The sequence below is a fragment of the Vigna unguiculata genome, chromosome 5, assembly GCF_004118075.2.
Source record: "Vigna unguiculata cultivar IT97K-499-35 chromosome 5, ASM411807v1, whole genome shotgun sequence".
Lineage (NCBI taxonomy): Eukaryota > Viridiplantae > Streptophyta > Magnoliopsida > Fabales > Fabaceae > Vigna > Vigna unguiculata.
The window spans coordinates 38,828,130-38,844,306 of NC_040283.1; the positions used below are offsets into that span (position 1 = coordinate 38,828,130).

The following is a 16,177-nucleotide window of genomic DNA, read 5'->3' on the forward strand; positions in this document are numbered from 1 at the left end:
TATTTAACGGTGGAATTGAATTAAAAGTAGAATACATGGTTCGCAGGAAGTACTTTATCGGTTGTATGAAATTTATTAAATATTACACATTGATTAAATGGAAAATTAAATATTTTCTTCCAATGGTTATGTGCCCTCCAATATGCATATTCTTAACCAAAACTTATAGGACATTAAATTGCATAGTACTCAAAGCAACTCAATTAAAGTTCTTTGTGCAATGAAGTTATAATTATCTAAATGGCATACTAATGAAATTCATAGAACAACATATTTATTGCATCCAACCATCAGGAAGTACAAACATACACACAAAAAACAAACTCATGGTGCGGATCGAAAATGGACTAAAGAACAACTTCTGTCTGATATGCAGTGTCCACAGCTAAATTGGGTACCCATAAAATTTCTTTGGTGCCAAGGAAATGGCAAACAGGGTTAGTTCCAGGATCAACTCCCATAATTTGACGAAGCATTTCATGATTCATGCCTGAAGTATCTGAGTGGCAAATAGCAAGTGCCTGAGTTTTGGTTCCATCACCAGCCACCAGTGAAACCATGAAAGCTCTTGTTCCACACACTTCATGACAGTAAAACACCACCGTTTGGAAATTGAGCCCATGACACATCACTGCTTTGTCCCCAAGATTCTGCACTCCTTCCACAGTGTATTGCTCTTGCTTATTCGCGAAGGAACTTGACAGTACTTGAATGTTTTTTCCCAGCTTTGAAACCGCAAAACCGATCAATGTTCCCAAGGATTTTGCACAAAACTTGTGTTCTCCATCTATAGGTTCTCTCTTTGTGCATAGCTCATCAAAAGTATATCTTTCTTTATCAGTGTCTCTAACTTTCCTTAACCATGCGAGTAAGGTCGCAGGTTGTTTATAGAGACCCTTGCTGAACTGTACATTCATGGTTTTGCCAGGGTGAAGGTCATGCTCATAGAAAAAGGTTTTCGGGTACTCTGTATCATCAATTTGAGTGGGTTGATCATGGATTTCAACACCTGTGTCATAATAATCCAAAAATGTAATCTTTTTCTCTTGTACCTTGTTGAGAATTCGTGAATATGCAACCAACCTGAAGCGATAGGATTTAGAAGGTGTTGAAGTGCAGTGGGAATGGGAGTGTTTGGCCAAACAGCTTTCCAGTAATCTTCATCTGAAACCCTTGATTGAGCATGGCTTTCTCCTCCGAGAGCAAGCTGCCACAACATGCATGCATTCTCTTATAATTAATTAATTCTCACGTCTTAATGAACAATATCACTGCATATATAGTCTTTCCTTTGTTGAATCAATAAGTATAAAGTCGTTGATTATCATGTTTAAGCTAACATGAACGCAAAACTAGTAAGAATTGATAAGAACGTCAACATTTTCAAATGAAAAACTATTCCTAATTAACACTTACAGCAAAGAGAACAGAAATGGAGATCACTAAGCAACGAAATCCCATTTTTGCGAGGGAGAGTGAATATTTGTGATCCAAATTCTTGCACATTATGACATATATAATGACTAAATGATAATGAATGACCATAGTAAAATTTCATATTTTGTATGTGCAATTATTAAACAACATCTACATTAATAATTATAATAACCATAATTCTAACAAATTATATATTGAACCTGAGTTAATAAAATGGTAATAAATTTAAATAATTCTAAAACACTACCAATTAAATATAATATCATAACTTCATATATAACATCAAAACTGAGAAAACATCGTTTTATTTGTTCTTAAACTTATACAAGTTCAGATCAAATATCAATTATAATATAAAAATTGAATTTAAATTTCAATAAAAATTATTAATGTCACCTAACAATAACAAGTTTGCCTGTAAGATAAAAGAATAAAATAACAAATTAATATAAACTAGTTTTCTTTTAACCTTATGTTAACTTTGTATTACCTTTAATATTTATTTATTTTATATTGAATAATAAATTTAGGAAAAGTTATAATAAGTAACTCTTTATATTGACAAAGAAGCCAACGAAGCTACAAACAGTGAAGAGGAACTAAGGAAGCTACACGCAGTGGCTGATTCATGATCAGTGATGAAGATGTGTCGTTGCCATGCTTCAACAGATGGCCACCCATCTTTGTAAAAGAGGACATATATAACTGTCGGCATAATTATATATATATATATAATAAAAAATATATAATTTTAGTTGGGGTTTTTTACTTGGGGTATAAGAACTTTCAATAAAAAGTGGAATACATGGGGTTTTAAAAATCTTCGGTAAGTACTAGGTGTTTTTAAAACAACTCCGTTAAATATATAGGATTTTTGAAGAAACAAAGTTTAAATCCTAATTCAATGTTTAATAGACAAACTTTTTTCTTTCTTTTTTTTGTGTGACTACCATGTTAATTTAGAAAAAATTGAAACAGAATCATACACTTGCCTCCACCGTTCTTCTCCACCATTCTCTTTTCCACCGTTCGTCTCCACCATTTTCTTTTCCTCCGTTCTTCTTGTTTGAATGTTTGAAGTTTAAGGTAACAAAGATCGATCTCCCTCCTTCTAATATCATCTCCCTATTTCGTCTCCCAACATTTTATCAATCTCCTTATTTCGATTTCGATTTCATCTCCATATTTCGTCAATTTCTTCAATTTCGATTTCGATTTCGTTTTTGTTTCGATTCTGTTTTCCTTCGTCACTAATTGTGATTTTGTTTCCCTAACTCACTGCTTATTTTTTCATAGTGTCATAGCCACTGCAGTGTGATGCAACATCCACGACAGTCATGACAATCATCGTAATTGTGATTGCTACTTCTATTCAGGTGCTTCATAACAAATTTTGCTCTTTGGTTGGATACTTTCTGCTCTTTTTCTTCCCATGTTTCTTCTTAATTCTCACTATTTGCACAACCAATTATATAGGATAATTATATTGAGGAAGAAATAAGCAAGATAAAAGTTACACGTAACATTCGAAAATTGAAAATTTGTGAGTGTGAGGAAAATTATTTTTGTCTCTTGAAAATGAAGCCAATGCTTAGTACTTAGCTTGTTCTTGAGTTAGTACTTTATTTTCTCATATGTTGTATTGCAATCTATACATGAGATGTAAATTTTTTTGGACATACAATAATTTTTACAGTGTTAAGCAATAAATAGAAAATTTCATAGAATAAAGTTCTTTTCGTACTCAAAGAATTAATTTAACAAATAAATTATCAGGAAATTACAACTTTAGCATTATAGTAATGTCATAACAATATAAGCACTAACTTTTTTGTATTAATAGGGGTTTTCGAGGAATTAATGGGGTTTTTTGGGATCACATACATTAACGAGAGTTTTCAAAACCCCAGGCAGTAAAAGGGGTTTTTGGAACCCCTGGCATTAACGCGAGTTTTTGAAACCCTAGACATTAACGAGGTTTTTCGGAACCCCATGCATTAATGGAGTTTTTCGGAACCCCATGCATTAACGAGGGTTTTCAAAATCCTGTTAATACTCAGAGTTTTCGAAACTCCCGGTAAGTTGCACTACTTCCAAGGGTTGCTAAAAAACCTGTTAATCCATTAGTCATGCATGTTCTTCCGGGGAAATTTCAAACCCCTAGTAAAATCATTAATGGGGTTAAAGCTCCTAAAAACACCAAATATAACCCCGTTAAAAACAATTATTTTTATAGTGATATATATATATATATATATATATATATATATATATATATATATATATATATATATATATATATATATATATATATATATATATATATATATATATATATATCAGAATAATACTTTTTCAAAAATTTAAATAGATATTTTAGAATTTTATTTTTTAAATTAGACCTATTAAAATATTAGTTTTTCAAATGGACCTGTTTTAATTTTTTGATTTTTGATTTTCAAAAATAGGAAGAAAAAAAAATTGCAATAAATTAAAATTTATAAATTAGTTTAAAATAATTAATTAAAAATATTGAATTAAATTTTGATTACTTTGAAAAAAAAGAATAAATAAAAAAAATTATGTATACTATTTTATTATAATTTAAAATTAAATTTATTATTATAATATTTTAAAAAATAGTAATATTCTAATAAAAATTTTACTATCAATAATAATAATATTTTAAAATTTAAAGTTATACTTTATTTATGATTATCTTTTGTCTATAAATAATTATTATGACTGGTGCGTGTGTGTTTTCAGATAGTTAAAAATAATAAAATTATTATTATTGTTATTACTTTAATTATAAAATTATATAATACATTTTTATAACTTTATTATAAGTAGTTTTACTTATGTTATAGGTAATTTTTAATTAAAATAAAATCAAAAACACTCAAATAAATAAAGTAAAATAATTAAATTTAAAATAAGTTAGTTAAAATGTAAAATTGATAAAATAATTATTTTAATTTAAAAAAGAAATTATTTAAGAGAGAATTTTATTTGAAAAATAGAATTAAAAAAGAAATGTAGATATAAAAAGAGGAATGCTTAATTTTAATTTTTTTTTCTTTCACTTTTAAAATAGAAATATCTTTCACGTCGGTAATTATCAAATAAAAATAGTTAAATTTTAAAAAATAATTATTTAAAAAATAAAATTGATAAGATAAATAAAATGGTTAAATTTTAAACAAATAATTATTTATAAAACAAAATTAGTAAATAGTTATTTTAATTTAAAAAATATTTAAAAGATAAATTTGGAAAAAAATATATATATAAAAAAAATCTCTTAGTAAAAATAAAAGAATGGTTAGTTAGGATACAGGTAAATCATCAAACTATAAACAATACAACTGAAGAGAAAATTTGTCTTTTGACTTATATATAAAGTAAACATAAACTACCTATTTAATTATATGAATATTTGTAATACAAAATTTGAAGTTATGATACATTAATTAAAATTAACTACTAATTATATAGAATTAACACGAAGTAATTTAATTACTTTATTAATATTATACTAATTTTATAGGAATTAATATGAAGTAATTTAATTATTGTATTAATATTAAGTATTTTAATATATTTTAAAAAGACAAAAACTTTTAGAATATCAAATAATAGCAGATTCTAAAATGGGAGAGGAGGCTGCAGGCAGGAATAAACACACAACATCCATCAATGAACGTAAATAAAATATTATTTATAAAAATAATATAATCTAACATATAATCTTTATTTTCTTTCCAAATTCTTTTATACGTAATTTTATATCTTATGTATTTTTATAATATTTTTAAATAAAAATATAAATCATAAATCAACTAAAAAAATATACAAAATCCATATTATTATTTAAATTTATCAAAATCCAAACTATCACTAAAATAATTATATAAAATTATCACATATCTTTAACACCAACAATCTCATTAAAAAACAACCACAACTTATAAATGCTAAAATCATTTTCTTGCTAGTAAAGCTTTTGTGGTGCAACCACACTTAAATACATTGTTCACCTAGCTTAGGGTGTAATATAATCCTTGGCCTTTGTGGCAGCTTTTTCCTTTCATTAATACTTCATCTCTCATGTTTAAGTGGTTATGGGAAGACCGTAGGCTCACAATCAAATTTTTATTTCTTCCTTAAGCTTTAATTGAACTACTTTTTTTTCTTTAGTTTTACAAATTTTTGTATTATCTTGCAACGCAAATTGCTCTTTATTCCGCAAACCTTTAATAAATATGTATAAACATTCAAATTAAAGTTATTGAAATCTAGTTTCTAAAAAAAAATAAGTTCATCTAGATATATGTGAAAAAAGTAATAAATATATGTGAAAAAAGTAATAAATAAAACAGTAAACAACTTCTACATAATGCCAAAAATTATGTTCTAGTAATTAAAGTTAATTGAGTTTGGAATCTAAGAAAAGATTTTTAGAAAAATTTATAAGCAGAAATAGTAAGAAAAGGTCAAGATTCAAAATGCAGTTTTAACTACCTTTCATTCTATGACATTGCTTGCAACTTTCATTCTATGATTTTGCTTGTAAATTGAGTTTTGATTGTGTGATTAATGCTATAAAATGTGGATTTTGTGAAGTTGGTTTGGAATACATGAATTTGAGTATGTGAACATGAGGTTTTTCCTTTGTACCTAAAGACTTAAAGATGACTTTTTTTATGTGTAAAGCACTTCGTGGATAGGGATTCTCTTCTCCTATGTGAAGGAGTGGAAGATTTGCTAAGTATTAATATATATATATATATATATATTATTAAATAATTAAAAAGAATTAATGTACCAAAAATATATTTACAAATTGTTATAAATTTTAATGATACTTACTCTAATAAATAAAAACGACTTTTTTTTTCTCAAAGAAGTAAATAATTTCATGAAAAAACAGAATGACTTCTAATTTTAATATATATATATATATATATATATATATATATATATATATATATATATATATACTTTCCTTTGTTTTCTAATTGGGAATAAAAAATTATTTATGAATATATTGATATTTAAGACAAATCGATTATTTTTTATCTTTTTTAAAAATCTTAAGTCATCGATCATAATATTTCCTATGACTTCAAAATCTGATACTAAACTTAGAACATTTGACGTAACATATTTCATAAAAACACTTTAAAGCATAAATTTGGGTCACCGTAACTTCCTCTATCCCTATCTCTACCAGTGTAGGAACAGGGTTGTATATGGCCTCAACATTTTAAAAAACCGAAGTCAAACAAAAAACTTAATAAAATGGAACAATTAATTAAGTCAATTAGTAAAATTAATTATTTTTTAATTAACAACGTTTTAGAGAATGTATAATTTCCCTTAACCATTATAATAAATGATTCATGTAAAATAACAATTTGAAATCAACAATCATCATAATAAAACAAGCACAACATTTATATAAAAGTGAATTTTATTAATATTAAGCAAATTCTGAGAGTTTCAAATTTAAACATAAACACGGAAATAAACTAAATTGTGCCTAAACTAACTCACTCTAATCTATTTAACTACTAATGTTCAAAACAAAAACCTTAACAAATGGCCTCCACAGCGAGCCTCTTCCCTATATCTCCACAACTTGTTGGTCCAAAAGTTTTTTCTGAAACATCAATGATGCACGATTCCTTGCCCACACATGCCTATAAAATTGAAGTACGAATCAAGTTAACAACCCATATCATTCTGTGCACACCATAACAAAAAAGAAACAAATTAAAATGAATGAGAAAAGCTTACATTTTTTACAATGGACAAAGCATCATTTTTGCTTTCACAAGTGCCATGTTTAAATGCTCCACATTCACCTTCTGGATTGCCAAAACTTGAAAACTTTATGTCTGAAATGGGACGTCCATGGCAGGACAATTCCAAAATATTGTTCTCTTCAGTGTTTCCACAAGCAGACCCAACAACAACTGTTTGGAAATTCACCAGTGATGGATTGCCTCCAATTTCCTCAAACAAAACCAATGTGTTTACATCGTCTTCAATAAAGGAGCGAGGTACATGATACCTAGTTTAATCCAAATCAATTGTAAGTTTAACTCCTTCACTAAACTAATAACTAACATTTGTCTAAAAAAAAACTTGTATATGCACATAACCTACCATCTTTGTGTGGGATTGCCACAATTGGTAACACATTTTTTGTCATCATATGGGCCACGGTAGTCACAAGCTTTATCACTGCAACCTTCCTCACTTGCATCATAACTAGGCCATATGCGACCAATATTATGGCCATTAACCCAAGCAAACCCTTTCCCCATTCCTTGTAAATCCACAACAACAGGCTCTGATCCAAGAGGGGCTTTGAAAGTGGTCTTAACAAACATAAAATATTATCACTTTATTAGTTTAATCAAAGAGGCTATTCCAATTTTATACACAATAGAAAAATAACTTACCTTGTACCAAGTCAGCATTCTGTTTGTGGTTAGATACTCAGATTCCCATTTGGAAGCAGAAGCATAAGGAGAGTCTTCACTGAAGAATTTGTTATCCAAACCATGCAACCCAACCTTGTAAGACCATTTCTTTGAGGATAGATCTTTAACCACCGTTTCATCGTCTTTTCTACTGATTACACTAATGGACCCAACAAGACCACTGCTCCATTTATCATAGTTTGGTCCATAGTTCTGTTCCATACATTAAATCATTGTCAATTCAAATCTTAAGCATGACTTAATCATATTGTATATTGTTATTAACAACACTAATTAATACCTGTAGTCCAACAGTGACACTAAGCAGACTGATAATATTCTTTCCTTGCTTCAACTTAATCTTAGGCTCAAATTCATCAGTGCGGATACCGTATGTAGCCCAGTGGGAGCCTAAAACCATCAACCAGATAGAAACCATGTTATTCAATTAAATTATGACAAAAACTATGATTAACAAAAATTAATAGCATATTCGAGATGATATTACCAATATGTTCTCCATTAACAAATGCGTGAATTACGTGGCCACTACCATTAATCCTAAGAGACATATTATCTGACAGAATTGGATCACTTTCATCGAGATCAAGTCTAGCATTGAAAGGAAAAATTGTTAGCAACTTTTGAATAAAGAAACAAAATAAGAGATAAAATTAAGAGTGTATGGCATGATTACCTTGTCATGTACCAAAGATAATCACTGGTGTCAGAAGCAACTGTTTTTTGATCAATAAGTCCATTTGCAGAGAAATTTCCTTTTCCACTGAGAGCATCATCAACATTCTCAGCTCTCCACACCCAATTCAAAGTCGTTGGTTCATCTTCTGCTATGTTTTTAACCTTTACCATGATGGAGGTTTGAACATTCACCTACTCATGACAAAATACATGTACAACTTTAGTACACAATTATTTTTTGGCTACATTTATCATTTATCATAAAGAACAAAACAAAATAGAAGGTTATGATACCTTGGCTGTGTTATACTCTTCAGTTTGACAATCAGGAAGGAGACTAACAGACCAAGCAGGAACATTATATTTCTTTCCTCTAAATGTTACTGTGGCATCAGTGGTGGTGTTGGTGTTGGTCAAGAAGCAGCTTGATGAATCATTTGCGACATACACAGTGGCCTACAAGGTAAATTTTTGTAACATAATAAGTACTTAAAAAAAATATCATAAGGGTATTTGTGTTGTACTTTTGTATTAATTTACCTTAACAGACTGGTCTAAATCAACTTCAGATATGTTTCTGTAATTAGTTAGACTATTCTCCATTGATTTTAGAACCCTATGAAGTTCTTTGAGGTGACCCCATTTTGGTTGGGCTATGTTTCCTGCACATTACATGGGAGAAACATTTACTTTATAGAACTTTGATGTTTAGTGAAAGAGAAAGACAAATGATAATTGAAGATGAAAATAAATAAATGCAATTACCAAATTCATCAAGAGGAGCATCGTAATCATATGAAGTAGTAATGTATGGACCTCCAGCTGTTCTTCCAAAGTTAGTCCCACCATGATACTAGAGAGAAAAAAAAAAGTTATTTGCATATGACGAATGTTATTATGATGTAATATTGTTATTTCTAACCATTGTAGTTTCATTATTTCAACATAAAATAAATTATTCATGTATTTATATGTAACATCATGTGAAATATTTTAAAATACACACCAAAGTTTTTAATATATAGCTTATTCTAAATCTCTTTTTACTTTGTCGTTTAAATTACTAATAAAATTATATTTCAAGAGAGTAATTATCTTTCTAATCAAGAAAATAATTTTCACAAGAATTCAAACGATATTGATAAGTAGTATGTTTACCAATATATTAGTAAATAAAGGAATGTACTTGAATTAAAAAAAGACACAATGAAATAAATGTTCCTACATATAATTATAATTAATTTACCCTACATTATCAATGATTTTTATAGGAAATGAGATTATCAAATGCGCGTAACTTTTTTTATATCAATTAAAAGTCAACTAAAATTCACATTACAAAATAATCAAGTAAAACTGTACATTTTCTTAACAACAAAAGTACTTTTCTTAAGGTATAAAAATTGAATACAGCCAAATATAAATAATATTAATAGTTATGATTGAATACTGAAAATACACTTACCATATAGTAATTTTGGAATGTGCCTCCAGTTTGAAAAAACCTAGCCACGGAATAAGCAACATCTTCCGCAGTTCTGTGTGGATCTTTGCCACCCCAATTCTTGAACCTGAGAATTACAAAACCAATTTAACAACAATTTACTAACTTTTCTGGGCAATTAATATAATTACTAATATTGAATTTATTTTCCGAAACACAATAAATTATTTTGGAAAATTATTTTTGGAAAGCAAAAATTTTCTCTTTCTATGAAAAAAAAAACATTTTCCGAAAACATTTTGATGGGGTGCAGAAAGTAATTGTAAAATTGCTGAAGAGAAAAATATTGAGCTAGTAAATATGTTTAAACCTACCAGCCAACCCAATTTTCAGTCCACATCTTAGGGCTATTAGGGTTATTGGGCTTGAAGTCGTGACAATACCAACCATTGCAAGTATTGATCTAACATTCAATTATAAGAAGAAAAAAAAAATATTAGCTTCAAACTTTTTCAAGAAAAAATGAAAATAAAAATAAAAACCATATAAAAAAAAATACCATTGGTTGAGGAGCATCAGATTGTTGACACATGATCCATGGAACATCAATGTTGAAGGACTCAGCCATTTTTGCACACCAATTTATATAAGCTTTTCCAGCATCCCCATAACTCGACATCACATTCCCATATTCATTCTCAATCTTTGTTTATGTATCATTCAAAATCAAACAAGTAAATATATAGTTTCAAGATATCAACCCTTAATACAATTACTTTTTATATTTATATAATATAATATGATAAAAATAGAGAATATATCATGAATAGGGTACCTGAGAAATAATTATGGGACCTCCTTGAGAGGCAAACAGTTTCTCTTTTCTGACCATGTCCACAATGAGAGTAGTGAAATTTTGCATCTCATTCTATCAATTCAAAATTAATTAACAAAATTAAGATATACACATGATAAATTGTAACAAAATTCCAAAAACATAATATATTTAAAAAAAAAAAAAAAAAAACATAATACCATGTACACTTGATTTGATGTCCGAATCTGAACACCAGGTAGATTGTAAACCCACACAGGAATCCCTCTGAATAAAAATTTAATAATAAGTTAAAAGTGTTCTTATGGAGCTAAAGTAGAAGGGTGAATTGATGATATTATACACAATAATGATGAAGTTAAACCAAATTAATTACCCATAATTCCATTCGGCACAAACATAGGGACCAATACGAAGAACAGCATAAAGACCTTCGTCTTGAATGGTTTTCAGAAACCTAATGAGATCGTTTCTGCCACTGAAATCATATTCACGACGAGAAGGTTCATGTGCATTCCAAAACACATATGTTTCAATAGTATCTAATCCTCCTTCTTTTGCCTTCTTTATCAAATCAGGCCACATCTAAAATACACGAAAAAATTGTTAACAAAGGAAAAAGAACATCATCATATGAACAATAACAACATTGTACAAACAAACATATAAAGAATAGTGTTGAAGTGTTGAACAACCCCTGGGGTGCTTCTAGGATAGTGAATTGATCCAGATATCAAGACCCTCCTTTTTCCGTCAATTTTTATGGCTCTTCCATCGTGACTCACTTCAACACCATTGATACAGTAAAACAAGAAACTCAGAAAACAAGTCAACACAAGAACTTTCAGAGGAGCCATGGCAGTGTGTGTAGAATTTGAATTGAATTTGAATTTCAGATTGGGTACCTCTCTTTATATAACATAATTCTTACGGTGAAATTTCAATGTTTACTTCTCTTTTTAGTTAAGCTTCTTTATCTTATTAGTGGTTACGTAATCGTAACTATAATCTCTCTGTTCAAATATCATTATATCAGTTTTGAGTTAGAAAAAGAAAAAGATCGATCATGATCTTTTAGGTATTATCTTCACTTGTTTTAAAGTTAGTTAATGAAATAATAATAATTCCAAATTGGTGACTTTGGATGTTAATTAACAAAATTTTTTTCTTGATAAAGCGATGATTTTAAACTTAAAAAGCTAAGAAGTACAAAAACTTATCAGAATCAAAATTAAAACACATTTTCTTTTTATGAGAATTAATAATATGTTTAAAAATTATTACTCTTTTTCCATATATGAAATGTTGCAATGTGTTAAATTAAATATACATTTAAATGGTTTCAATTGAATTTAAAGAAAAATGATAACAATAAATAATATGTTTAAATATTATTACTCTTTTTCTATATATGAAATGTTTCAATGTGTTAAATTAAATATACATTTTAAATGGTTTCAAGTGAATTTAAGAAAAACGATGATAACAATAAATAAAAATAGGTTTAAATCAGGAATAAATTAAATTCTAAATATTAGTAACAGCAAATAAAATATTAAAACAGTTTAAATAAAATCTTAAAACATATAAAATTAAACATTTATAGGTGATATAAAAAAATCAATTAAAATGTGAACTATTTAACAAGTACGAAAATTCAAAATACGCATAACGATTTAAAAATCAATAATAATGCATATAATTTTAAAATAAATGGTAATTTTAAAATATATAGTTGTGGGAATTTAAAACGAATTATTATAACAATATGAAAAGAATTGTCCTATCTGCATCCTATATATATGTATATATATATATATATATATATATATATTTGGTTTTTTTAATATGAGTCGAAAACATTATTATGTATGTGTTGTATATTGTATGCGTACTTTATCCCTATATAATTGAATTCGAATAATGTCCTAACTATTTGACGTAATGTTAACAAATTCATTGATTATATTAAGTCATCTAGAAACTATGTTTTGGTTGAAACTGATTTTGGATATCAAATTTTTGGTTTCTATATCATAGGATTAGAGACTATCGATTATATTATGTGGTAATTTAGTCTTGGAGCGAGATTGGGAGCAACAATAATTTAAGTGACAAATTTATAACTTTTCTTTTATAAATACTATGTATATGTATATGTATATAAGTTTTGAATACCTCAAAATACTCTCTTTGTATACTCTAACGTGTTATTGTACTTTATATTTACATTTTTTAATTTTTATAAAAATTTGAATTAAAATCAATAAAAAACATATACTTAATTTTTAAAATAATTATTAAATAAAAAATAAAATAAATAAAATATGTACATCAAAAGAAAAATAAATATATTTATATATCGTTATAGATATAATAATATAATATCAATTTCTTAATAAAAAAATAACTTAAAAAACTGTAAAGCGAATACTTCTTTAGAAAATTATCTCTCCGTCAAGATCATTACATTTATCTTTATATATATATATATATATATATATATATATATATATATATATATAAAATATACTTCTCTCGTATCTTTTTTTTTTAATTTCACTTTTTTAATTATTACTTTTAAATTTAAATAATTATTTATAATAAAAAATATTTTTCAGTTTTATCATTTTAATAACTACTTTTTAATAATTAGTTGGTATGTTTTTTTATTTTTTTAATTTATCTTTTTAATTACTATTTTAAAAAATTATTCATAATAAAAAAATATTTTTTAATTTTATCATCTTAGGTGTTACTTTTTTTGAATCCAATTAATTATTCATTATAAAGTATTTATTTACTATTTTTTATTATTTAATAACTACTTTTTCAAATTTAAATAATTACTTATAATAAAAAAATTATTTAAATAATATTACTTATAATATTTTTTATTTAAAAAAATAAAATTTATTTTATATATCACAATATTTATAAATATATATCTTTTAATTATAATTACTACTTTTTAAAAGTTAAATAATTATTTTATCTGCTCGATTGGCGTTGGCTTAATGGGTCTGGTCATTGAACACTCTCAGCTGAATCCTACCCAACAATTGAAAGTTTAACTCCTCTCTGCCTTCGTTTCTTCTCATTCATTCCTGTGTTCTTACTCTTGCATTTGCTTCTGTTTTAATTGTTGATTCCTATCAACTTTGTAACACAAGAATTATTTTTTATTATGTAACTAGGTCTTGACCTGTACAAATGCACGATTTTTTATTTAATCATGTCTTAAAAAAATAATAAATAATTATTATATTTAAAAAATAATAATCTGGGTTTAAAATTACATAATGTAAGAAAGTTAAATATTGAAATTTGTGTATATTTTATAATAATAATAATAATCATTTAACTATAAATAAATAGTATATTTTTAATATCAATTTTTTAAAATTAATGAAATAGATCATATTGACTTTAGTAGTCTTTTACAATATTTTGTTGATTTATCTCTAATTGAGGTAAAAAATGACATTATCTGAAGGAGGATGGAAGTTGAATGATTAAGATATTTTAATTTTTAAGAAGATTTTTAATTAGTTATTATTGTGTGATTAGGGTTGAGTTATTATTCTTTAATTGTTATTGTTTGTTAAACCAATATTAAATAAAAATACAAAATGGAATTTATGTTAAAATTTGTTAACAGAAATGATAGATATAAAAATTTAAACCAATGTTTAAAATGAACCAATATTAATATATATATATATATATATATATATATATATATAAAAGATTTAGAATAATGTAAAACGAGCAGATAAAATTAATTGTGAATATATATATATATATATATATGGGTTATTTAATTAATTGTGAATATTTTAATAATTTAAATGGGGAATGGAAATATGACAGGGACGGGTATTATAGCAGGGATATGTACATCCTCATACTCATTCCCATACCCAGTTGAAAAAGTTGGGGATTCTCCATACCCATACCCATACTTAGTCAATGCGGGGATTCTCTATCAAAACGGGGACGGGTTCGGAAAATACCCACGGAGACGGATTTATTTGTCATCTCTATTCACTAACAAAAAAGGCTTTTACGTATGTTATTTTCGACTTTTAACGTCTATTCCAACTTCGACGTCATATCGGGTGACATCAAAATTGATGACGGAGTGCAACCTTGACGTTCCTTAATGTCGGTTGTTGCCCAGTCCGATGTCTTTTTATGTCTGTCGTTGTCAGACATAAAAAATTGCTGTTTTTATTTTTATTTTTTTGTATTTATAATTTTTCCACACCTGAAAAACAAAATTTCCAGAATAATTATAATTTCCAGAAAATTTCATAAACTAATTTTGACACTAATTATTTTATTAATATATAAGAAACGTTTTTCAAAAAATGCTCCTCAAATTGCTAAAAAGTTTGTGAAATACAATTAAGACACAAGTGTGCACTCAAAGTATATGGAAACCAAAAGCTAATCTTATATCAAAATGTCTAAGTTTTTTGAACGAAGTTGGAGGTGGCTTGAAAACCTCGTCATTACCATCGAAGAGGTGCCCACGAGGGATGTCTTGCGTCGCCCCAAACGAACCTTCAAAATGCAAAATTTTTGTTCAAAAACGTCCACAAGCCATGATTTTGAGTTCAATGAAACCCAACTAACCTTAGTTTCTCGTCGTCGTTTATGGTGCTCGCAATGTTCGTTGTTGTCCCTGCTACAAAGGGAGTGTTAGAGGCTAAAACAATCTGAAAATCCTTAAAATAATCGATTCAAAATGCAAGAATGGTGGAGAAGCACAAAATCAAGAAACATTTGAGTTTAAACTATTCTAAACTCACCGTGCAAGGTTTGTCGTCGTCGCTGCAATAGTAGGGAATATGAATGCGAAAGAACAATGCCCTGAAATATGGGTCCCGCGTTGTAGGTTAAATGTATTTTAAAGTCAGGGCTTAGCTTACCAGAAGTTAATTGACGTCGGGGTTCTGCCTAACATCAAATAACGTCGGAGATGACATCATAGACGTCAATTAACGCTAGGGTTCTGGAGGGCCAACGTCAAATAACGTCGAGGTTCTTGAGCTGATGTCATTTCGATAATTGACATTGGGGTTCAGTGGAACCGACGTCATTTTTGGCATTTTATTTATAAAAATGTTACCTGTCATTTTTTAGGTTGGCTATTCACTCGATTGACATTAAAATGGTGATGTTAAAGGTCCATCTTGTACTAATAATTATTATGTGCAATAAAATAATTAAAAAATAATATTATTTTATACTAACATTCTA

The 16,177-nt window shown here is 27.4% G+C and overlaps 2 protein-coding genes across 2 annotated transcripts; both read right to left on the minus strand.

Moving 5' to 3' along the window:
* Window positions 1-252: 252 nt before the first annotated feature.
* On the minus strand, window positions 253-1,528 carry LOC114183464 (unknown seed protein USP-like). Its single transcript, XM_028070489.1, has 3 exons — window positions 1,417-1,528; window positions 1,084-1,207; window positions 253-1,009 (listed from the first exon to the last, which is right to left on the minus strand). The coding sequence occupies exons 1-3, from the start codon at window positions 1,504-1,506 to the stop codon at window positions 348-350; spliced, it is 876 nt and encodes a 291-aa protein (XP_027926290.1). The 5' UTR covers window positions 1,507-1,528; the 3' UTR covers window positions 253-347.
* Window positions 1,529-6,966: 5,438 nt separating this feature from the next.
* Window positions 6,967-11,766, minus strand: LOC114184695 (beta-galactosidase 15-like). Its single transcript, XM_028072010.1, has 17 exons — window positions 11,605-11,766; window positions 11,286-11,494; window positions 11,110-11,176; window positions 10,910-11,002; window positions 10,634-10,777; window positions 10,449-10,537; window positions 10,096-10,201; window positions 9,396-9,483; window positions 9,171-9,292; window positions 8,925-9,086; window positions 8,629-8,822; window positions 8,440-8,543; window positions 8,233-8,342; window positions 7,911-8,144; window positions 7,612-7,826; window positions 7,240-7,516; window positions 6,967-7,142 (listed from the first exon to the last, which is right to left on the minus strand). The coding sequence occupies exons 1-17, from the start codon at window positions 11,764-11,766 to the stop codon at window positions 7,035-7,037; spliced, it is 2,484 nt and encodes an 827-aa protein (XP_027927811.1). The 3' UTR covers window positions 6,967-7,034.
* Between the last annotated feature and the right edge of the window lie 4,411 nt (window positions 11,767-16,177).